The sequence below is a fragment of the Misgurnus anguillicaudatus genome, chromosome 6, assembly GCF_027580225.2.
Source record: "Misgurnus anguillicaudatus chromosome 6, ASM2758022v2, whole genome shotgun sequence".
NCBI lineage: Eukaryota > Metazoa > Chordata > Actinopteri > Cypriniformes > Cobitidae > Misgurnus > Misgurnus anguillicaudatus.
Genome location: NC_073342.2, coordinates 5767015 through 5792518, shown reverse-complemented (window position 1 = coordinate 5792518; position 25504 = coordinate 5767015). Strand labels below are relative to the sequence as shown.

The following is a 25504-nucleotide window of genomic DNA, read 5'->3' as shown; positions in this document are numbered from 1 at the left end:
GTGATGTTCAACTTATCACATGACAGAATTTTGGTTCGTTTCAAATGGTGCGGATCAGAGCAATCAGTGTGGTGTGAAATGGAACCAAATCTGCTAAAAAAGTTTCAATGTATAATTTTTTGCTTTTGGTCCGGACCAAATGAACCGAATTACAGATGTGAAAACGCCCTTATATTTACCTCATATTTACGCATCACATGATCCTCGTAACAGAAACATGCAATATAATGGGGTCATGCGTTGTACATTCGGCAGCGTTGATGTGCACTTTTATAATAGGGCAATTAATCATTTTTTTATGTGGTCTATTCAAAATCGATTCTTAAAGCCCATGAATTGTTTTTTTTCCCCACGCAAACATTGAACGTAAGATTAACGTTTATCTAATTACTAGTCTTTTCCACTAGATGTCACCCTCTTTTTTTCCTTGCGCGATGTTACCAAAGAGCGAGAGACGAGCCTGTCATTCATTCATTCAGTCTTGATTCGAATATATTTTAATATATAATATAACATTCTATATAATCTATATTCATTGAGTTGAATCGAAAACCGAGTATAAAAATCGGCCAGAGAATCGGGATCAAACCGAGAATCAAAATCTAATCGATTTGGAACATCTGAATCGATACCCTGCCCTATTTTATAACATAACATTGTGCCTTTTGAAAATTGTGTGTTCATTGCCTATATCTGAAAACTTATTTCGAACAATGTTCTCTAACTCAGCTTTGTACATTTATTCAGAGATAAAGCGTAAGCTCGATAAGAGATGCTGTGCGCTGGGTGGTGTTGTCAAGTCCTCTGCACAGATGTTTGGTTCGGATTATATAGGATATACGTGCAAACAAACATTTTAATCAGATTGCAATGTATAGGGTGCATGTAAACTGTATTGTCGTAACCTGCAATTGGATTAAATTCAGTTGGATTGAAACATTTTGTGCATGTAAACATAGCCATTGGGGAAAAAGTATTGCAAGTGTGATTTAATTTTTAAGTTTGGATCAGGGTCAATTCATTAACATGAAGGCACAGTTTATGACCTATACTGCAGCCAGCCACCAGGGGGCGCTCAAAATGTTTTGGCTTTACTTTTCAGGACATGTGTGGCACTCATAGTCCCACAAACCAGATATTAATTTGAAGTTCAATTTTTAAGCTTACTGTGGAATTGCATGTCCAAATTCTTTTTGGTATAATGTTCTGAATCCAGTTTGATACTCATGTCCTGTCATATGTGTAATTTGGTTTTTACGTTATAAATATTAACTACCTTGATAAGTAATACTTTTATGTCTAAACTTCCTAGTTTTAAAATGCTGAAATTTCATGAATAGAAGCAGCAATGGCGATGCTTTATTTCTGAAAGTGGCAAAGACATTTGAAACGAGAAAGAAAAACACCTTGAGACATTGTTAAAGTAGTGCAGCTCACCTCAAACAGGTGGTCTATAGGTGTAACAGCATTCTGAGAGAGGATGTCCATCTTCTTGAAAGACAACCTGTTTCCTGCTTCCTACAGTAAGTGGACATGAGACTCATTACTACAACACTCATTTTCCACAGTGTTAACCCTAAAAAGTTAGCAGCGTTTACAGAATTAAAGTCAGCATAGACAGATGAATAATGAATGTATTTGTGGTTCATCTAGAAAACAAGAAACAGCTGCAGGGACAGTTTGGTCAAACGGTTTCCTCTGACGTTAACAAGAAAGGGCTTTATTTGCCTAAATTTACATCACAGTTTGTCGTTGCCTTAATAGTGGAGACAACATTACATCACTATGGATGTTCCTGCTGTATGTGCAAATGCAAGAGGGGAAGTTCCTAGTTGTAGTGTAATTATGTAGTTCTTCAAAAAAGTACCACTTACAGGAAGTTACTCTTGAAACTAAACGTTATAAAGTGACTTATGACCTATAAAAAAAGAGATTTGAGACTTGACACGGAGTTGTGACAAAAACTAAGACTTTAGACGATGAAAAGCTTGAACTCAACTATGATGCAAGAGGAGAATTGGATCTGTGTAAATGTGGATCTTTTCTCGTGTATACGTAGTCGTACGTGTAGCTCTTACCAGTGTGCTCTGGTTGAGGTTACCCTGGCTAATGTACTCCACGGCCGCTTCGAACGAGGTAAGACAGTAACCCAGATCATCCTTACTGGAGTTACAGAAGCGGAAATTCTTTATATAACTCAGATTTGCCATCCTGGGGAAAAAGCCAAACCATTAACGGCGTTGCCTGCAATATATGCAAATTTGAATGTATGCATGCAAACACAACTCAAAATGCTAGTTCATAATTAGCTCTATAGAAGTTAACTAGAAAACACATATGGCCCAACTCACCAGTTAGGAATCTCGGTTTTGATTAACAAGTAAAGAATGGCTAACAGCAGATCATCAGCACACATGGCCTCAACGTTCACAGCTGTGAGAAACACATGATCCGTTATTACGTAAGGAATAATTGACAGCAGGCTGTTGAATCATTCGAAAATAATGCACACGGCAATGCAGCATGACACAAAGCAAAGTGCTAATAGACTGTGGGGGTGTGCATTATTTTTGAATAATTCAAAAGATCGGAGTCAATTATTCTACTTATACCACGGTTACCAAAGAAATTGACATTTGACAGGTCAGGCGTGCATCTTACAAAAATATAATCATGCTCAAGGAACATTTCTCAACCAATCAAAATAAAGCATTTAACAGCCCCATGGTATAACATGTTTTACTGTATTCTAGGCACAGTTTTGCATGGTGTCTCAAACAAAAAACAATGAAAACCATCTTCTGACAAGCAAACTCAGTGCTGGCGCGTGTACTAACGAGTGTAAAGGCCAACGAGTGTAAAGGCCAACGAGTGTAAAGGCCAACGAGTGTAAAGGCCAACGAGTGTAAAGGCCAACGAGTGTAAAGGCCAACGAGTGTAAAGGCCAACGAGTGTAAAGGCCAACGAGTGTAAAGGCCAACGAGTGTAAAGGCCAACGAGTGTAAAGGCCAACGAGTGTAAAGGCCAACGAGTGTAAAGGCCAACGAGTGTAAAGGCCAACGAGTGTAAAGGCCAACGAGTGTAAAGACCAACAGGTGTAAAAGCCAACGAGTGTAAAAGCCAACCGGTGTAAAGCCAAACGAGTGTAAAGACCAACGAGTGTAAAAGCCAACCGGTGTAAAGCCAAACAAGTGTAAAGACCAACGAGTGTAAAGACCAACTATAAGAAACTTAAGAGTATTGCATAATTTAATTCTTTCAAATTCTATTTACGTTTTCTACTTTTAACTAACAACGTGTTTCCAGTACATTCCTGTCATTTATAACAGACAACGCCTGCATCCCAGATGCAAGCCACGACACACTCCACTGTGCGATCCATCGACACTTCATTCAAGCCTTTGCTACGCAGTCAGCCTTCAACATACTACCTCTTACAGAGACATGGATTCGCCCAGACAACACAGACACGCCCTCTGCCATCTTCTCAAACTATTCCTTCGCTCACTCTCCTCGCCTGACAGGCGGAGGTTGAGGCACAGGATTGCTTGTTAACAATAGCTGGAAGTACACTCCACTTACTTCACTATGCACAAATAACACTTTTGAATACCATGCTGTTAACATCACCTCTCCTACTCAAATTCATGTTGTTGTGATTTACCGTCCTCCAGGTCACCTTCTGAACTTCATAGAGGAACTTGATATCCTGCTGTCCTCTCATAGTACTCAGAGACTTTAACATCCACCTGGAGAAGCCCTACGCTGCGGACTTCCACACACATCCTCATTCGACCTTACTCACCTCTCCACCACTGTCATTCACAGGTCAGGAAACCAGCTCGATCTCATCTTCACCCACAGCTGCCCTACGGACAATATTAAGGTTGTACCTCTCCATCTCTTTTACCAACTTTTTATAACTTTTAACATGAACCTACCTACATCCTACATACCCATACTGTCTTTATTACATTTCAGGCGTAATCTTCGCTCTCTAACCCCCTGTACCCTTTCTGCTGAGGTGGCATCCTTTCTTCCATCTCACTTCCTGTCTTTAGATGGTGATGCTGCAACAGACACTTTATGCTCTACACTAACATCATGTTTAGATACTCTTTGTCCACTGTCCTCCAGACCAGCTCGTGCTACTCCCTCTTGCCCCTGGCGTCTGACATCCTCTCTGGGAGCAACGTACTATGCTTAGGGCTGCTGAAAGGAGAAGGCACAAAACTAACAACCCCTCTGACCTCCGTTACTACCAGTCACTTATGTCCTCTTTTTCGGCTAGCGTCATCACCGCCTAAACATCATACTTTACCACAAAGGTAAGAAAACGCTCCAAAAACTAAACAGCTGTTCAAAACATTCAACTCTCTGCTTTGCTCCCCTACCGCTCCACCCACTTCCTCATTGTCAGCTAATGACTTATGTTAACTATTTCACTAACAAACATCTTCTATCAGCAACCAATTTTCCACACCACTAACATCAGAGCACACTACACTCACATCCCACATCCGTTTTTCCTCTTTCTCTCTGTTGACTGGCTCTGAAGTTTCTAAATATCTCTCCACCCACACTACCAGCTGCCTCCTTGACCCAATTCCTACCCATCTTTTACAGGTCTGCACTGTCGGTCACAGAAGCATTACGGCTAGCAAAGATGGAATCCAAATCATCGGTTCTGATTCCTATTGTCGCTAAGGATCCCTGGTACTCTTCTTTAATGATTTAAATCTTACTTCTCCAATAGATCCTTCATAGAGGGGCACATAGAGGTGTCATAGAGGGGCACATTGTCCACAGCCCACCAGATGGTCACTGGGGTCCCTCAGGGATCAGTGCTTGGTCCACTCCTTTTCTCCATCTACAAAACATCCTTAGAACCTATCATACATGCACATGGCTTCTTCTACCACCGCTAAGCTGATGACACCCAGATCTTCTTCTCATTTAACCCAGACAATACCACAATATTAGCACACATTACAGCCTGCTTAGCCGACATCTGAGCTTGGATAAGGAAACACCACCTCCAGCTGAACCTAACGAAGACGGAGCTGCTTGTATTTCCGACACAACCTAAGATAAAGCATGCCCTATCCATTTAACTAATCAACAAAACCATTACTCCTTCCAAATCTTCCAGACACTTGGCGTAATCTTTGATGACCAACTGTCCTTCACTGATTACATTGCAAAGACAGTGCGATCATGTCGATTTGCACTATACAATATCAGAAAGATACGTCCCTTACAGAGCATGCTGCACAACTCCTGATCCAGGCACTGATAATCTCTAGGTTGGACTGCTGCAATGCTATCCTTGCTGGCCTTCCTGCACAGGGCATCAAACCAAACTGGTTCAAAACGCAGCAGTCCGACACAACTTCCAAAAGCTCAAAAGGGTTCATGTAATGCCGCTCTTCATCTCTCTCCACTGGCTACCTATTGAAGTGTGTGTCAGGTATAAGTCACAACTGCTCTCTAACAGAACTTTCACTGGCACTGCACCAGCATACTTTCACACTTTCCACACCCCTACTTTCCACACTTTGCCTACACCCCTTCCAGAACCTTACATTTAGCAAAAGGGAACTAAATCACGTTCCCGCTCATTTTCTATCATTTTTCTTCCTATAGGAGTGCGATCAGCAACACCACAAATAAAAACACATCTTTTCCAAATACACTTGACAAATTGATACTGACTGTAGACACACCTCTTCTATCTAAAAAAAATGACTAACTCTCTCTCTCAGCAGGTATTATTTCAGAATTGTGAAAGCTTGTAACTTGGAACTTAAGCACTTCTTGTTATTTAATCTTCGTGTTTTATATATTGTTTTTATCCCTATGACAAAACGCTTGATTGTTTCCTTATCTTTGTAAGTCGGTTTGGATAAAAGCATCTGCTAAATGCCTAAATTTAAAATGGTGCTCAGTTGCTAGGTATCTTTTAGTGATGCACCAATCTAGTTTTTTATGATTCCGATTGCCGATTTTTTTACAAGCAAATAGGCAGATTCCAATACCGTTTTCCATTTTTTTTCTTTGTTTAAAGATCAATAAAAATACATAAATTTGTACTGAAAACAAGACAAAAATACCAAGTAAGGAAGTCATTTTTTGCAGTGTGCCATCTGAGTATAAAATCTTGCACTGTACCTACAAACAGCTACAACTATTTTGGTCTGCCTTGTCAGGGCAAAATTGGGAGAATTACTAAACAAGCAGTGTGACAAATAGATATTAGTAGTTAACAGATACTGAAGATGTTGTTTTACTAATCTGCTAGTACATGAAAAGTAAGGTCTGACATCAAACAGTAGACTAACTGTTTTAAATGAGCGCACATCAGCTAATCCAATTACAAGAGTTTTCAAGAGGACAGTCGTCACACAATCAAAACAACACTCGGCACAAAATGTACCGTATTCACCATCATGGCAATGTACAGAAACCCTTCATGCGGGCACATACCTGCATCTTGGCGTCTGGTTGAGTTCATGATGGTTAAAATAACCTTCTTGAGGCACATTAGTTTCTGCTGAGGAGACGTACAGGCGTTCAGCTGACTCAACTCTCGTTTAGCTCGAGGAATATTTATACTGGAGGAGATAAAGAAAACATACGATCACTAAATCACTGAATACTGTGGCTTTCTTTAAAACATTGCAGTATGCAAATCTGTTGGAGTTGTTCTGTAAGACCCAAGCTACGACAACTTGTTCAGGAGAGGTGTGCTAGATTTTCTGTTTTATTGGATCACAAACAAGATTATATAATGGGGTTCTGTGCTGCAAACTAAGTGCTTCCGCTAGACAACATACAGTAGTTCTCATGTTTTATCTGTTTAAAAATCGCCACGGTTTTATTTTGTGCCGCCATTCTTACTCGTGTAACTACTCATGTAACAGTCTTTAAATAGGGAAAACATGGAAGTGTTTGGTGGCTTCTAAATGAATCACTGTTTGGATCCTAAGGAATGAACGAGGCTTGACCAAGAAGCTTGTTTCGTATGAAATGTTAAGTCAAATAAGCAATAAAGCAGCTTTGTAAAGAAAAGTGGTGCTCATTCAAATTCTCCTATTCATTATTGAATCAATGATGGGAAAGTTCACCTGAATTCTGACTTCACACCGAGTTCTTTCTGCTGCAGATCATGTAGCGATCGTGTTGTTTTGTTAAATGCTGCGTCCTGCCAGGAAGAAATTCAATCAATAACAAAACACAACTGAGCGCAACAGTGGCCAAACACTTTTGAGCGCCATGTTCTGAAAGTTCATTTATTTTCAAAGTGAGAATCAACCAATGAAGAGAAAATCCGTACCCGACTAGCTTCAAGAGTCCCAACGTAACTAAAGAGCAGATCATGGATGCCATGATGGATGTACATCTGCAAATAAGGGGAAAGAAAAAAAATGTATTGTGTATAATGTTTTATTTTTAAAAGGGGAGACAGAAAATGAAAGTGGTAACTGACCTCCACTGCTTGTTTGAGGAGGGTCATCTGTATCTCCTGTCTTGCCAGGAGCTTCTAAAATCGAGATATTTTCCTGCTGTTAGCCTCCTAGTGAACATCAATGTAGTTGTATGATGTTTAAAAAACAACTTACCAGACGAGAGTCCTTCAATAGCCACTGAAGACATTTTGTGTAGAGAGTATTAACAGAGTCCTAAAAAATTGGAAAAGTAAACAGTTAAAAATTAAATATACTATGAATTTAATGGCCATCTGATATATTAAAGTGCCACAGTATTACTATAAAACATCAGCATTTATTAGTGTTGTTATTACACACATGACTCCTGTTCTGTACATCAACGCTTGTGAAAAATCCCCTAGAATTAGAGCTCTTCGGGATTGGTTCATTTTCAGGTAAGATAAAAGCAAGAGACAATGTAAAAGATCGAAAGTTAAAAGTGGGGGGTTAAGGGGAAACAGGTTTGAATAAGATAAAGATCAAGCAGAAAACGGGTTTCGCTCACTATGTGATGTCGAATGCCCTTCCTCTCTTGTTCTTTAAAGGACTGACAGAAGGTGTCCACAAACTTGTCCAGTTTCTCAGCATGGCGGCCCAAAAATTCTCTCACATCCTGGATATTCTTCAGGCAGTACGTTGCAGAAACGGAATTTACCTCATCTATTAAAAAAAATAAAATCACCATAATCATAAAGATGAAAATCTAATTATTGTGCAAACAATCACTTATTATTAAAAAAATAAGTTTACAAAAGCAATAATTATTATTACAAAATAACATCTTTAATTGTTGCTCTCTAATAACCACAGCGACAAAACAGCATTTAACTCTTTCCCCACCATTGACGAGTTATCTGTCAATGACGCTTTCCTGACGAGTTTATACGATAATTTGTAATTTTGCTATTATCCACTAAATGACCCAATTTATAAAAAACTGAAGCAAAAACTAATTAAACAACATTTTAAACTCTGTGTTTTGATAATCGTTCTGAATCTGATCATTACAAAATACAATTATCTATACTATTGATAGTATAGCATCTTGCACTTGATGGAGATTTGTGGGATGCACATCCATGTTCTCATTCTGTTTACGCCAAATTCTGACTTCAACAGAAATTGAGACTCATCAGACCAGGCAACATTTTTCCAGTGTTCAACTGTCCAATTTTGGTGAGCTTGTGTAAATTGTAGCCTCTTTATCCTATTTGTAGTGGAGATGAGTGGTACCCGGTGGTATCTTCTGCTGTTGTAGCCCATCCGCCTCAATGTTGTGCGTGTTGTGGCTTCACAAATGCTTTGCTGCATCCCTCGGTTGTAACGAGTGGTTATTTCAGTCAAAGTTGCTCTTCTATCAGCTTGAATCAGTCGGCCCATTCTCCTCTGACCTCTAGCATCAACAAGACATTTTCGCCCACAAGACTGCCACATACTGGATGTTTTTCCCTTTTTACTAAACCCTAGAAATGGTTGTGTGTGAAAATCTCAGTAACTGAGCAGATTGTGAAATACTCAGACCGGCACCAACAACCATGCCACGCTCAAAATTGCTTAAATCACCTTTTTTCCCATTCTGACATTCAGTTTGGAGTTCAGGAGATTGTCTTGACCAGGACCACACCCCTAAATCATTGAAGCAACTGCCATGTTATTGGTTGATTGGATAATTGCATTAATGAGAAATTGAACAGGTGTTCATAATAATCCTTTATGTGAGTGTATGTATACAGTATATTTTCTAAAACTTCCCAGGGTCTTAAATTATTTCCCCCAGATTCACAAACTTACAAAGATTTCAATGACCCGTGGGAACCCTGATTACTAGTTGTTTATCACACATAAAGTAGACAATTTTTTGTAGGTAGGTAATGATTGCCTACAACCACAATTATATTTCAGATCTGTGGGAAACACTGGATCTGATAAAGTAGCCACCTCTTTTACTATAAGAACATACATAAATACTACTTCTTTCATGTTCAATACTTAGATTTTCATGCTTGGTTATGATTAGCATTAGCATTAGCCTAAACAAATAACACACACAATACCTGGGCTATGGTCCGAGTCAAGGGGTCGTGAGACACAGAGTATACTGTAAGCCTGCTCCTTCTCATTGTAGAAAGTCTCCTCAAACAAGATGGGAATGGATGTGGGACTGGGAAACCCTGCGCCCAGTCGGACCTGGTTATTTTCTATAGATACTTCCTAAAACATATGCCACAAAAACATGTTATATTCAACACTGATATATATATATATGAGGTTTTATTTGAAAGGATGTGTAAGTGCATACCTTTCCGTCTAGTGTCTGGTAACCCTGCTCAGCAGGCTGAAGGACGTATCCATCAAACTGAGGTGCCGTTAAAGAGCTGACTGGTAAACTTCCACGACAAGGTACCAGAATCTATAACCCGACAACACACAGACAATAAACATAACACAAAACACCTTAAGTAACAAAGTTTAAATACTTTTCTTTGGAAAAAAAACGTCCATATGTCTTACATGGAGAGTCATTTTATGCAACTGTTTGTTTTTGTTTTTGGAACTTTAGTGCCCCAGTCCACATTCACTCTTACTGGTTGAAAACAAGTATCTCTATAAAGCTCAATTGCAGTGTTAGCAACGCAAAGGTCATTGGTTTGTATAAGTGTCTATCAAACACTGGTCCACAGTACTTTAATCCAGGACAGTTAGGAGTGATCTCTATAAATGGACATGACAATGAGCTCACCGATCTTGAAACAAGACTCAATTCATGTAGCGAGTGGAAGCAGAACTTCAGACAGCATGTGAATTGACCACAGTCACCTGAATGTTGGTTAGTGACTTACAATGCCATGAAGTTGTGCCACCCGAATGCAGAGGTCCGGTCTTTGTTTTTCCAGAGCCAAGTAAAAAGGGTTCTTCAGGATATCCTCATCATAGACAGCCATATGTGTATCAAACTCCAGCTCCTTAAAAGAAAGAAGGAGATAAATAACAAGAAATTTAAAGAAAGAGAAGCAGATGCAGAAAATGAATTTTAGAAACTTCAAAGAGAGCTTGCAAGTTCCCTCATTATTGTTGTATTTGGGTGAACTTCACAGACCTGATTCTTACACTTAGCAAATATTTAGTGAGTTCAGTGTTTTGGATGCACAAGTGCATTAAAGGTGGGAGGGGTTCAACTGTATTTCATGCATTCTGACTTATTAACACAGTTATAGAGTTGTTTCCTCATGCTAAACAAAGGCAAAGTGTCAAAAAACAGTTGGACATGTTACAGAGTATTTCTGTGCCAAATGCACTTCGCCAGGGTTCGTCAAAGTTTCAGAAAATCAATCAGTGGGAGAGCGAGAGTCCAGGCTAAGTTACAGGCATCAGCTTTCAAACTCAACAATGGCATGAAAGAAGAAGTGTGTTTTTGGATGTAAGGAGAAGTAAGCCAGCCTTATGTAAACAATGGATATAGTTTGTCCATCCGGGGTAGCAGCGGAGTTTTGCGTGTGTGTTTGGTTACTGCTGGATTTCGTTGAAAAGCCTCAACCGGGTCATGAGTTGATGCGGTAAGTAAGACTTCTGTGTTACGTTGGAAATCGACACGTAAGTGCATATAATATAAATGGCCCGAACATGTAGTGAATCATAAGTTATCCAGTCAGTGTTGTATAGAGTGTTGCTTGGCTTGTGACTTGCTCCTCCCGCAGCTCGTAACTTATCCTTCCAAACTTTTTCGTACATTATCGGAAAGAATCGCTAGACCTGATCTGTCTTTAATAAATCTGATAAAACCAAAGACTGTTTGGAGATATGAAGGATGTACTACTCTATAGGTACTCCAGATTAACATCAGATATGAAGAACAGCGTGTGTTATGGGAGATTTAAATTTGGTTGTATTGTTGTTGGTTGGCATACTGTATAATAACCTTTAGTTACATTAACATAACATGTAGGCCCTGTGTACACAAGACCGTTAAACAGGTCTAAAATGCCAGGCATATGTCAACTGTGAGCGCTTGGCAGCGTTTCTTCAACTAAGCGCTTTAGTTGCTCTTATTTTGTTTCTCTCTTTCCTCACCACTGACGAGTTATCACTCAACACAGCCCAATAATGCAGGAAAAAACTCATGTCATTGCTGAGAAGTTAACGTTTGTGATACTTAAAATGTGTCAATCGATGGTAACATTTTCGACCACAGGCTGAAAATATATTTTAGTTCGAGGGCGAAGCACTTGCCTGATTGTGCCATCGGGCAGTCCTTTATGTTGAGCCCTGAAGTGTGCGTCGCAATTTATAACTACACCCCTAGTCTTTATATAATATGATTGCTGGTTGGTGTAGTATCTGGCCCACCCCTCAACCATAATTTAACATTTCTCAACTCTCAACGCTGGCATGGAAAAATGCATTACGTAATAATATTACTTTTTTAAAGTAACGAGTAAAGTAACGCATTAGTTTTTAAATGTACATAATATTAATATTTGAGTTACTTTTTCAAAAAAGTAAACTTTTTTAGAGTTTAATTAATTCGATAAAAAACAATAATGTGCTGAATTAAACTAAACGTAGTCACATTATGCACTCTATGCGTACACGCCTGTGTGGGAACAGTTCTTGCAGGCCAGAGCTCGACATTTTTGTGATGAAATATGCAGTTTCTAAATGCAGAACTTTTCAGTCATAAAAAACAGCTGCAAGGCCTGAAAGAGATCAAGCCTCAGCCAAGAAAAAGTAACACAAAACTAACTAAAAAGTAATGTAAGCATTACATTCCATGAAAAGTAATTAAGTAACGCAATTAGTTACTTTTTTTGAGTAACTTAATATTGTAATGCATTCATTTTAAAAGTAACTTTACCCAACACTGGCCATAGCCATATGCGGGTGGTATTATGCGGCTTTCACATAGGATGCGGTGTGCGCTGCGCTATGAAATTCATTCATTTCAATTAGGGCTGTCGCGGTAACCGCATTACCGCGCTACTGACAAGCCCAACCGCATGGAAAAAAAGCAACCGCAACAACCGCGCCTTTCACGTTAAATTCATGAAACTATATGCCGCCTTGTTTTTCACGTCATGCTGACATGTATAATAAAGGCCAAATAGATTGTCAAAAGTTAAAAGAGTAGGCCAATTTGTTTTTCGTAAATTTCAAATAAAAATGTAATACTTCATATTTCGTTAAATCATACAGTGAATGTGTGAAAAAGTAAAACTGAGATGACAGAATAACTGTGGCGTCGTCTCCCTCTAGATCCAGTTTTAAAGATTAAAAGTACTTTAATATAACTGATCAACCCAAATGACGCCAAAATATAACTGGTTGCTTACCAGCATTAAATCCTCATAAAAAAGACCTTATAGGTTTTTTCTTTGTGCATCTGCAGCGTCCGCTCCGTGGATGCAGCCAATATAACGCGGCGGTTGCTTTTCTGAACTGACTGACTGCACACTTGACTTTCACATTTAAATATCCAGAATGTGCTAACAGAGGTTTTTTCATCAACAGTATCTGCGTGAAACATTAGATTATAAACATTGATGATCATCTGCCGACTCGACTGTTTCATCACATCCTCTATACACGCAGAGTCTGCTTTATTAACGGCTTTTCCTTCGCTCCGCGTGAGCTAAACGTTTCCGCTTTTTGCTTTTTTACTCGCATATAATTCTAAATATTTTCGACAAAGGAAAACACAGGATATAATGTAAGTTATTATAGATAGCATTTAAGCTTGTTCTGAAATGATGACAAATCTTTGTGACTAAATATGACCTCTCCAGCTTAATTTAGCCAAAATAATGATACATTCGTTTTCATTCTTTATATATAAACGTTAATTTATCTACTAATGTATTATTAAAATGCCCTAAATTATTATGCATTGCCTTCTGTATTGCATTCGTTTTGTACATTTACAGGTGCACAAATACTGGCTAATTTTAATTTCTTTAAGACACTGCTGTGTTCTGTATTTGCCGATGCTCTGTTAATTTGCGCTTAACAAGCCTAAATGATGTTCTTCAATTTATTTTTGTTTTCTCAAAAATATATTTAGCTGTAGTATAGCTTGTGTTAATCTTTTTTTTCATAAGGGGGAATACCTGTAGCCTACCCTTCATCTATTAGTTGACCTCATTGTTCTGGATTTAAAAAAATATTTTATTTTAGTAAATGAAGGCGGTAAAACCGCATACCGCGCTGGTGAGCCACGCAAAATCACCGCAAGGGAAATTCCTTCACCGCGACAGCCCTAATTTCAATGGCTTGCGCCGCGCGAGGGCGGTTATTTGTTGCGCCGAGCAAAGCGCGAGCGCAGCGGAGCGCAGCTTGCGCTCACGCCGCGGTCAAAGTTCAACATAGTTTAACTTTTGCGCTGCGCTCTGTGACGATTACCCGCGCGGCCAATAGAAACGGGGCATACAAGCAAGCAAAATGGACGAAAGCTTATACTCGGGATTCTCAGAGCTTTATAATACAAGTTTATGCTCCTACAGAGACAACGGAAGGAAAGCCGTGTCATGGAAACACATAGCAATCTCTGTATTCCTCGTCGACTATTTAACGCAAATATAAACAATGTAGTAATTTATTGAAAACCCCGCCTACTTTGGTCTGGCCATCAGAGCACAAAACGCTTGGCTGCGCCGAACCCAGCGGCGAGCGCAGCGCACACCGCATCCTATGTGAAAGCCGCATTAGAGATGAGGCATCTTCAAGCCAGCGAGCGTTTACTGGACAAAAAATACATAAATCAGTGTAATAAGTTTAGCATTTAAACCACCATAACACCTTAGAAACCTAAAAAAAGAAACACATTTCTATAATAAATTATAAAATACATTTCCTGGTAGTAGTAGTGCATCTTGTCGGGGCACTACATTCAGTATATGATTCATATAACAAATATCTGAGTAGGGCTGTCGCAATGATTAAATAATTGTCTCATCGTGATTGTTTGACCACATCGTGATGATTTCAGATCACCGCAATGATTGCACATCTCTCTGAAAACACAAGGGGGAGCTGCAGCGGCTGTATAAACGAGATTGTATCAGATTACTTTTAAACATGTGTTATGTGTATTAATATTTACTGCCAGGTAAACCTGGCAAAATATTTAATTTTAATAATCACAACAATATGTGAAAATTATTTCATAAACAAACAAAAAAAATGTATGAGAATTAAGTGTCGAAGCAATAAAATAGACAATTAATCGGCATAATCATCAAAGCCCTAAAACAAGCAATTAATCACCATAATCGCCACAATTTATTAGGCAATTAACCGTCAGCCAAATTTCATAATTGTGACAGCCCTATATCTGAGTATTCATAATCTACAAGTGGATCTGTACAAACATCACATGAGATTTAGCACAAAAAATCAATTCTCTCCCTCTCTCTCACACACACACACACACACACACACACACACACACACACACACACACACACACACACACACACACACACACACACACACACACACACACACACACACACACACACACAGCTGTGCCAATTGGTAGCGAAATACACAACATAACACTCTAATGTACCCGTAAACATCCCCGTATCCATGCAAATAAAACACACAGACAGACATTACTAACTTACAATGGAAGAGGTCACTTATACAACACAACAGTAAGTTCCTGAAATCTGATTGGACAAGAGATGTTCCCATACTGCTGAAAACAGGCCATAATACAATGTTTTGTTTTACTCGACCACAGAAGTGAATATCAGTCTTTATTAGGTCTGTCTGTCGGTGTTATTGGGTTTTTATCAGGGCTTTGAACCAGATTTTTCCCCAATTGGTTTGTTCCGAACAGAAACAGTATTTTAACGTTCCATGTCAGCTGTGGGGCATACAAATAAGTAGGCTGATCATTAGGACATTAAACTTAAATTAGTAGTCCACATAGTTTTCCTTAACTCTCCATCTTGTCATCAAATGTTAAAAAAGGCTACATTATGTAAGCGGCATAACTGTAATTCTGACATGCCTACATTTGTTAAAGCAACACTATGTAGTTTCCATGTAAAAATGACTTACATCTCCCCCATCTGGTTGAAAAGCGCAACAGTGCCTGGTATCAGACACTCTTCTGCAGGCAGGGGGAGGGGCGGGGCTGTGTGCTCTACCCTCCACCGCCACTTTCAGAGTGTGCTTGTAGCATCTAGGAGGCTGCTCAGGTTGCAGCAAAAGTACAATTTGTCCAGTTTAAAGTTGTTCTATCACAGAAATAGTTTTAGAGACATTATTTAAAGGTAAAAAAAACTACATAGTGTTGCTTTAAGTGCACTTAAACACGCACACACACACAGACGGAGGACGAATTCCAAACGGCGCTTCGTGAAGAAGATGCAGCATAAACAGTCGCTCCACATAAAGTGAAAATTATGTTGTTTTCAGTGCTTTATTCACCAAATGTACAAGGGATGCACCGAAATGAAAATTCTTGTCCGAAACCGAAAACCGAAAAAGGAAACCAAGGCCGAAAAACCGAAATAAATTATTATGCTAATTATTAGTACAATTGCATTTATTTCTATCACTGTGTACTAACTTTACTAGGGGTGTGTGATGGATCAAAAAACTCACAGTTCGGATCACATTACAGTTTTTGAGGCACAGGTCAAATTATTTTTCGGATCAGCAAAAAGCGGGTGGGAAAAATCTAATAAACAATAAAGAAATTGCAAACATTTATAAAAAAGAACAAAGTTGTACATTAATAAGGTCTGAAAACAGCATTAGGTACAGAAATCAAATTAAATGAATCATAACACAATAAATTAAATATATTATTTTTCGAGCTATTTGTCTCTTTGTCATGGGTTGTTTGATTAACATTAATGACACAGACTTAAGTAGGTTTATCTGACTGTAATTTATACATTCACTTAAGACATAAACAAATGTTTTTATTAGAAAAAGAATACTGTGGAGATTATTTTGTTTATATGTGCCCTGTCAATAACAGAGAGATTTTATGTTTGCTTGTTTTTTTTTTTAACGCGCCTCTCTCGTGCACTATTGAGGGCACTTAAACGCGCGCGCACACACAGAGAAGGAGGGTGAATCCCAAACAGCGCAACAGTCGCTCCACATACAAACGTACATTGTGTTTCGTTGCTTTATTCGCCAAATGTATGTTAATGGATTACAGTATGAGACACATTTGCGCGACCCTCTCTAAAGTTTACACATCAAGACATGCTTAATCTTTGCAGACGTGTGCAAACAGCTCGACCGTGAGTGAAACCTGCTTGAGCACGAAGGGGAGGTGTGTGACGACTGATCACCGTGAGTGAAACCCAAGCGCTAGCGCACAGATGGGAGGGGCGCGGATGACATTCATTTTCGGTTGACATTTTCGGCTGGATTTTTTATTTCGGCCCGAAACCGATAATGCCATTTCCGGCCGAAATTTTCGGCGACCGAAATTTCGGTGCACCCCTAAAATGTACTTTAATGGACTACAGTATGAGACACAGTAGCGCAACTCTCTCTCTCAAGTTTATACATCAAGAGTTCTGATCTTTGAAGGGCATAGGGATAATCACGTTTGATTGGAGTTGGACCAAACACATTTAACAGCGTCTGTGTGTACAAAAATTGCTCACTTTAGCACCTTTTTGCGGTTAAATTGTTTAAAATCACTTAAGTGTTAACATTTGCAAGCCTTTGAAACATGTGCAAATTATCAACTTTCACCCTATTTAAATTTGCGTATTAATCCGCAAATCGAATTGCATTTACGGCAAGTCTTTTGACTGCTCTATTTCTGAGCGGATCTCTTGATCAAACATCCCACTGCAGGAATTCCCCACTCGCTTTCATAGTGGATAATTCTGTTCAAATCAAAGTCAAATTGTGTAAAAATTTAAATCAATAACACAATGGATCTGTAGGATTCAACCATGCCAGCTAAAATAATATGATGCCAGTTTCACGAGGATGCCACTCAAACCTGAAACATTCAGTTGATTACATATTTATCAAGAATATTCAGCATTCATATTCATGTTTGAGCAGAAAACAGGTAAAAAAAACTATAGGAGAATCAGCAAAAATCGTACTCACATACTTATGGCGGTTAAAGAGAGCTTGCGACACCACAAGTAATTTCATCTTCAAACCCTTTAAATGTTTAATAAAAAGTAAGAAAGCCATGTAGATGAGGATCAGATTGTCCAGATTACAGAATCACATGGGAGCTCTGAGAGGTCACGGCCTGCTGAGGTCCTCATACTGAGCAGCATCAATGTTTGGATGACTGTCTGCTGAGACCCTGAAGAATGTGAGATTTGCCATGTGATCTGTTTCTTTAGGCCAGTGCTTCTCAATTATTTTCTGTCACGCCCCCCGTAGGAAGAAGTAAACATTTCGCGCCCCCCCAACTCTCCGCCGCGACTGTAAATAGTATAATTTATCTATAAAATGACACATCTGCAAAACATTGTATCCTTATTAACATTAAAGAAAACACAAAAAAATAAATATCGATTAACTTACAGCAAAGAATAACTTTATTAACATTGTTTTTTAGTCTGTAACAGAAAAGACTTACAATGGATCAATTTGCCTGAAAAAAAATCAATCCTTGTTTAAAGTATAATATTTTTTGACCGTTTGATACTGAAAAATTAAATATAATCAATAAATAATAATAAAAACTCAAGCGGCTTATCAGCGTAATTGGGGTGTAATGTCTTTAAGTGACAGTGCAAAAAAGTCACTTCCTGAAAAAGTATTTTTCCCCAGGGTCTCCCGCGCCCCCCCCTGGTGTCGCTTCGAGCCCCCCCTGGGGGTCCCGCCCCACTATTTGAGAAGCACTGCTTTAGGCCATGACGGACTGTGGGCTGAGAGAGAACCTTGTCCCCGTGATCCAAACAGAATCCGACTGTGTGCTCTCTCGAAAATGATTTCGCAATAAACTTTAAGCTTGATGCTTTGAATTATCAGATGCACTTAAAGGGACTGTCAGTAGGGTTTTAAGGGTTTTATTAATCAAAATCAATGTCTTTATTCGTAAATATGTCCTCATTGATGTCAAATGACCTCTGCCAGTGATCTGACTTTTCTTTGTAAGCTTAGAATTTCTTCTCTTTACTTACATTGAACGGGTAAGTCCAAGGAGGCTTCCATATCGTTCTGCCGTATTGATAAACTATAATAGCCTACCAATGCGTTTCCACAACGCGTTTTCATTCAGAACACGTGAACCAGCTGAAACGAACAAGGAGATCAGTGATTACATAGCGGCTACCGTAGTTGCAACACGCATTTGGAAAGGCGAGGTGCTAGAGAGCACTGGTCATTTGAATGCAAAATACAATTTCATCACTAGATGGGGGTAAATCCTTCTTATTGTCCCTTTAAGATTCCATCAAAGGAAACCTAAGGGAATTAGATGTTTCTTGTTGACATTACTCAAACATTTGTGCGGTTGTGACTTATGCCCCTATGTACCAATAGTGAATATTAATAAAATAATTAGGGCCATCTATTGAAAAGATTTTGATAGATAATAAGATGTTTACACAGCTCTGTAACCCCTAACAATGCTACATAACAGTTGTATCAAAATCAAAGCTAAAATGCTTTGTTTATCATAACACGCAACGTTTTTTTTTATATTTGCACGTGACGCTGATGGAAATACTGATATGAATTTGTGTGGAAACATTTAATGTGAAATCAACCAATTAAATCCTTTTTTTTTTGTCCAAACTTTTAACTTGCACCTATAACGGAAGAACGTAATGAAATCACATGATAACGTGTCTCAGGTCAATACAATCTGTACAACAATTATGATCATATTTGCAGAGTAGTTGTACATGAATACAGTATACGTGCCTTGAATGGTTTTGTATGAAGTAACGTTATTATTAAAACAGGAAATACACACACACACATATACTCACAACACCATCAAACAAGAATGCACCCTATATGTGTACGTTATCGTCTCTTAAATGTTTTAACATGTAACACTGAATACACAAAATTTACATTTTTAAGACTACATGTGAACGCTTGTTGTACACATGATCTTTGTTTCATCATCGCTTATTCTGACATAAGCTAACTAACTTAGATATTGGTCAAACTCAACATGTCATCAACACGACTCGGTTGATGTCATATTTGGCGTATTGTGTATGAAAAAATGTTTAAGCAATCTAAAAAACTAATAAAATATCAAGAACGACAACGTTGTAGTAAATATATGCTAGTGCTAGTGTGATGGCTTATACGGCTAACTTAGTCTGCTGCTAACAGCACTAAATAACTACAGTCACAACAAAACACATCCCACAATAACGCGGTCCTTAAATTAGAAATCTAAAGATTCTTACCTCATATCATTAAGCGCAAGATGGTAAGCATGAACAATTATTGGAGTTTAAGCATTTAAGACAACCAGCGACAATAACACAACGCCTCCAGATCTGATGATTCAACGGAAATCATAGCGACCAATCAGAGATGACCCCGATGATGCGTTGACCAATCACGATATTCCTTTCATTTGATTAAGCGCAACACAGGAAGGCGTCATACTCCAGATCAGTGGGTGGCGGTAAATGCAACCGAAAGTTGTTTGCCAACCGGCAGTAAGAACAAGAGAAGAAGAAGGAAGGCGTCATTTCGGGTTGAGGAAAAGCTTCGAAAAGTGCTCAAACTTGAGGGCAGGTGCACGAAGTGAGATATAATTGATTTAAGATTAGCCGATCGGTTCAATTATTTTGCAAAAACTCACACAATGTGCCCGTGTTGTCTACAACAGCTGGTAAAGCGCGTTCGCGGCGCAAAATACACAAGAAACAAAACCTGAATGCACTGCTTTGGATAAAATGCTAATATGCTAAAACCGACATGATAGGTTTAATAAAAATAAAAAGTGTCTAAAGCAAATACATATTATCAGATGACGATGCCAATCAAAATCCCTCTAGGCTTGTAGTGTAGTGCTCAGGTCCAATGTTGATGTAGAAAGATATGTTTTACAGAAGAAGACATGCTAAATAACAGCACTTAAATCGGTAAATGTCACAGATCAAATGCAGACAAACTATTAATATACCAGACCTAATTAAAATCCCAAAACAGTATACAATAAATTAAATCTGTTAATAATATAACATTTGATAAAAGGTTACACTGGATGCATTTACTAATTTACAGTCTTTGTGACAGTTCAGGTTTATCCTTTCTCCATCTTAATGCAACTCTACATAAAACACATAGCATTAATACATACAGGGGCGGTTTCCCGGACAGGGATTAGACTAGTCCTAGACTTAAACACTTTAAAGATCTCTCCAAACTGAAAACAACTTGCACTTACATATCTTAAAATACATCAGTGCCCTTTGTTTTACCTCAAAATGCACACAGGTAATGTTTTTAGTAAGGCATGTTTGTTAAAACTAGTTATATGTCTTAATTAAACTAAGGCCTAGTCCTGGATTAAGCTAATCCCTGTCCGGGAAACCGCCCCATAAGGTATTAAAAAGGGTTTGAATCACACTAGGTTGTCATTTAGTGCCATCTATTGGCCATTTAACCGAATGAGTTTCTGCATGATATTTCACTGCTTGCAGAGAATGGTTTACATATATACTTGGATAAACTAGATTACGGGGTTGATCTTTTTTTTTTTTTGCATTTTCTATGTTGATAGAAGCACTTGGTACTCAATTCTAGCACAAAAGCATGGAAAAGTCAGATTTTCATGACATATCTCATTTAATGTTTGTCTTCTTTGATGATTGGACAGATTTAAGAGATTTGCGTCCTTGTAAACATTTGCTAACGTTTTATTTTTGCTCAAATCCCCGTTTACAACTTTACAAATGTTTTTGACGTGTAAATCAACATATTCAGGGGGGAAGGGCTTTCATCACTGCGTTTTCTACTGACAATTTTGAGATAATCACAGTTGATTTTTTTGTACGTTTATGGGTTTTGTAGGTTATAAACTCTCGGCACAAATAGTGATGCTGCTGTTTATAATTTAATTTAAATATACAATTAAAATGGGTGCCTTTTCAATACTGAAAATAAAAGTTTTACAGCTTTAAGGATGAACGCATTAATGTGAAAGAAACCAACACTGTCAACTAAGACTGTATAATTCGTTTTTTCCAGTGATTGTCAAGTTGCAGACAGTACAGTCAATTCAATTTCTTTCCCGAATGATTATGATGCAAATCAACAGAAACAGAAAGTGAATGGACATGTGTTTTTCTTAAATTTTGATATAGGCTAATAATGTATATGTAACAAAGCTAAATGCAACCTGACAAGGAAAAGATTGATTTGGATGGTTGTGTTTTTATGTTATCATGAAGGATAAATCCAGCCAAGACATCAACGGACAGCACTATAATGCACTTAATCTTCAGTTAATATAAATTTAATTAATTTTAATTGTTCATGTTTATGGAGCAGTTTATGCTAACATTGTTTATGCTAACACCAGACCAAAATGCTGTTTGGGCTGCTTTAATTTAAAACAACTTGCACTGACATAACTTTACATACACCGCGTTCCAAATTATTATGCACATGCCATTTCTTTTTATTTTTCCAGTACAGTCAGTAAATTTACAAATTTTAATTTACCCTCAACAGTTATATGACAGTGTGGATGTTATTCTATTTTCAAATGAAATACATATTTCAAAAGATACTTTAATACTTTGACAAATATGCAAAATGCGCTGTTCCAAACTATTATGCAGAATGCACTTTAACATTTTTCTTTATGATATAATGAATTATAATGATCCAAAAACAGATAGCTGTCAAATGTGCTGCATGGATACAAAACAAACACTGCGCAAAAAACAAACACAATGTAAAATAAATAATGTATTATTTACACAAGTTGCATAGTAATATATGAGCTGACATGACTTTAACTCTACCATTCATTAAACTTGTAAGTCTATGCATAGTTTCTCTCTTTATTTCACATGAAGATGCTAGTATTGCATCCCCAAGTTGGTGTTTTGAATTAAAGTGCTGTCCACCTCACAGATCTTTCATATAATGATGCACCACAGGCTCTTAAATAGGACTAAGATCAGAGGATGATGGTGGTCCAACCAACCGGTCACACCTTGATTTCTTTCTTACTTTATGCCCATATGAATTAAAATGCTTTTTGCAGCATGGGATGGTGTATTATCCTCCATAAATATGAATTTATTTCAGAAGACATGATTCCCTTTATATCCCATTGTGAAAAAAATCATCTTTTTAGGAACTCTAACATCTTCTAGATGCCCCTTTGACCCCCTGAGGGACCCTAAAGCAACCCGACCATCTTCCCAATATTCCATCCCAAATTATCTCTCCCTAATGTTACAGTCTTGTTTTAACATAGTGGCTATTCACCAACAATCCAGAATGGCTTTCATCTACATTATTCAGTGTATTATGGCATGTCAGTGCATACAACTATTTAAAAATAGTCTTCTTGTATCCTGAGCTCACAGCAAATGTTTCATTTTTGCAAGTTTTGGTTTGGGGTAGAAATACAGTTTTATACACTGAAGGATCTTATATTAAAGGGATTTGGATTCCAGAAACACCAGCAGGCTTAAATACATGTTTGCTTTTTAACTGTGTATTTTTATTGCTGCCTTTTCCATGTATTTTCCTAAAAAAAAAGCCTTTATAGTGAAATCTTTCTGTAGTGTGAATCACTTATAAATCTTATAATAGTTTAATAATTTCTGTTTAGGTCCACCAAATATAAATTGTTAAAGAAAGTAAATTGCTTTTTTTAAGATAAGGCACACTTTTTTGTCTTTAGAAAGATCTTTTTTCATACTGTAAGAAAAACTACTACTACTAGCATATTTTTCATAGTATTAAAGTATCTTTTAACATTTTAATTTAATTTAAATATAATAACATCTATACTGTCAGATATGTGTTGAGGGTAAAATAACATTTCTAAACTTACTGACTGTATTGGAAAAATAAACAAAAAAGGCATGTGCATAATAATTTGAAACTGTATCAGTGCCATTGTATCGTCTTAAATGTCATACTATAACTAAGGCATTCCTGAATTAATCAGATCAGTGTCCAGGAGATTGGCTTCTATTTAACATTGTTTCATAAGTATTGCTTATAAGATTATTTGTTCATAAATTTAATTATTTAAATGAAATTACTTTTACTATCGTGTTTAAAAATAAACGACTTAATCAGCTTTACAGATTTGGAGGCTCTCTATCAGAGTGCTCGGTTTCAACTGAGATCTCTACACACATTAAGATGTAAATATTTCATAGTCACCAGTATGTTATGGATTTAATGTAATTATTTTATGTGTTCAAATGTGACAACGTTATACACAAAAGCAAGAAATCTGTGACGTCGTACAAATATTTTGTCAGCTTCTAATTGTAGCTCTGCGGAACAAGCTTTTCAAAGAAACAGCTACCTCGTGTGTTACAAGATGGTCAAACAAACTACTATTTAGGACACCTAACAAGTCCGTCAGTGATGTTCGTTTAATTCAAAAAATTTCCCAAGTGTTTGTTGAAAATACAGAAGACGCGCTCGACCTGTCATCAAATATTAAACTAGAAAAACTCAAGAAAATCATACGCAGCTTTATATAGTGGCTGATGTTGGTCTTGGATTTTATGTAAATATGGCTAAATAAAGGCTTCGTCCACGCGTGTTTCAGTTTTAAGATAAAGCTCTGAACCTCTGCTTTGTGTCAATATTGTTACAATCGCGTCAATGTGTTTTAATACTCCAGTTTTATAGTAAATGTTAGAGGAGAAAACACACGCCAGCGGCTCGTGAAGGCGCGCAGACACCGAGCTGTCCAGGTTGAGTCTATATGGTTCTCATGTACTGGGTAAAAGCGCCGTGCGCTCTGCGGTTCTGCACTGAATTACTGATCTCGTGTTAACTCTGTGATAATACAGTTTCGCTCAGAAAACATGGCTGAAACCGCTCCAGTTGCTGCCGCCGCTCCCGCCAAAGCGCCCAAGAAGAAATCTGCTGCAAAAGCCAAGAAAACCGGACCAGGTGTGGGTGATCTCATCGTCAAAACCGTTTCGGCTTCCAAGGAGAGGAGCGGCGTCTCTCTCGCCGCCTTGAAGAAAGCGCTCGCCGCCGGTGGCTACGACGTGGAGAAGAACAACTCCCGCGTCAAGATCGCCATCAAGAATCTGGTGACTAAAGGCACTCTGGTCCAGACCAAAGGCACCGGCGCTTCCGGCTCTTTTAAACTCAACAAAAAGCAGGCAGAGACCAAGGCAAAACCAGCGAAGAAAGCCGCTCCTAAAGCAAAGAAGCCCGCAGCCAAGAAACCCGCCGCGGCCAAGAAGCCCAAGACTGCAGCGACAAAGAAGACCGCCGCTAAGAAATCACCCAAGAAAGCAGCGAAGAAACCAGCCGCCACCGCCGCTAAAAAGGCAACAAAGAGCCCCAAGAAAGCAAAGAAGCCAGCGGCTCCTAAGAAAGCAGCGAAGAGTCCCAAAAAAGCAAAGGCTGCTAAACCCAAGACGACAAAGCCCAAAGCAGCAGCTAAGCCTAAAAAGGCAGCGCCCAAGAAGAAATAAAGCAACTCTTTATTTTTTTTATACAACCCAAAGGCTCTTTTAAGAGCCATCCACTAGATCATGAAAGAGCAATGTTTCAATGTTACCTGTAATTGATTATAGCTAGAATATAAATTTGACCAGTGTTGTACGACTGTACAGTGTTGTACTCAATAGAAACTTAGCAAAACAAACCTGTTTAGTCGCTATCTATTTTTATACATCACACTTAGTCGCCTCAGAATAAAATACTCGCTTTAAATGTCTAAAGTTTCTAAATTGGAAACGCCAGCTCACCAAAGATAACCGATTCAAGCGGAACGTGCAGCTTATTTTTTTAACAATCGTTATACTATTAAACCTTAACTGTTTCTGTAAGTTAAAGTGTCCCCAGACATACCAGGTTATACTTTG

General features: G+C 38.2%; 2 protein-coding genes across 2 annotated transcripts in view; one reads left to right on the top strand and one right to left on the bottom strand.

Moving 5' to 3' along the window:
- ankrd27 (ankyrin repeat domain 27 (VPS9 domain)) overlaps positions 1-20026 on the bottom strand; it is a 33850-nt gene extending 13824 nt beyond the window's left edge. The window contains exons 1-13 of the mRNA XM_055191852.2: positions 19868-20026; positions 10331-10453; positions 9790-9900; positions 9545-9701; positions 7996-8150; positions 7623-7682; positions 7490-7543; positions 7337-7402; positions 7128-7204; positions 6487-6614; positions 2352-2433; positions 2079-2211; positions 1438-1518 (exon numbers count right to left, since the gene is read on the bottom strand). Of these exons, the coding sequence (XP_055047827.2) occupies positions 1438-1518; positions 2079-2211; positions 2352-2433; positions 6487-6614; positions 7128-7204; positions 7337-7402; positions 7490-7543; positions 7623-7682; positions 7996-8150; positions 9545-9701; positions 9790-9900; positions 10331-10432 (1206 nt within the window). The 5' untranslated portion in view covers positions 10433-10453; positions 19868-20026. The remainder of the gene's footprint in view (positions 1-1437; positions 1519-2078; positions 2212-2351; positions 2434-6486; positions 6615-7127; positions 7205-7336; positions 7403-7489; positions 7544-7622; positions 7683-7995; positions 8151-9544; positions 9702-9789; positions 9901-10330; positions 10454-19867) is intronic.
- A 4392-nt stretch (positions 20027-24418) lies between these two features.
- On the top strand, positions 24419-25161 carry LOC129433285 (histone H1-like). The gene has a single exon (XM_055191878.2). It carries the CDS (start codon positions 24488-24490, stop codon positions 25109-25111), a length of 624 nt encoding a protein of 207 aa, XP_055047853.2. The 5' UTR covers positions 24419-24487; the 3' UTR covers positions 25112-25161.
- The last annotated feature ends 343 nt before the right edge of the window (positions 25162-25504 follow it).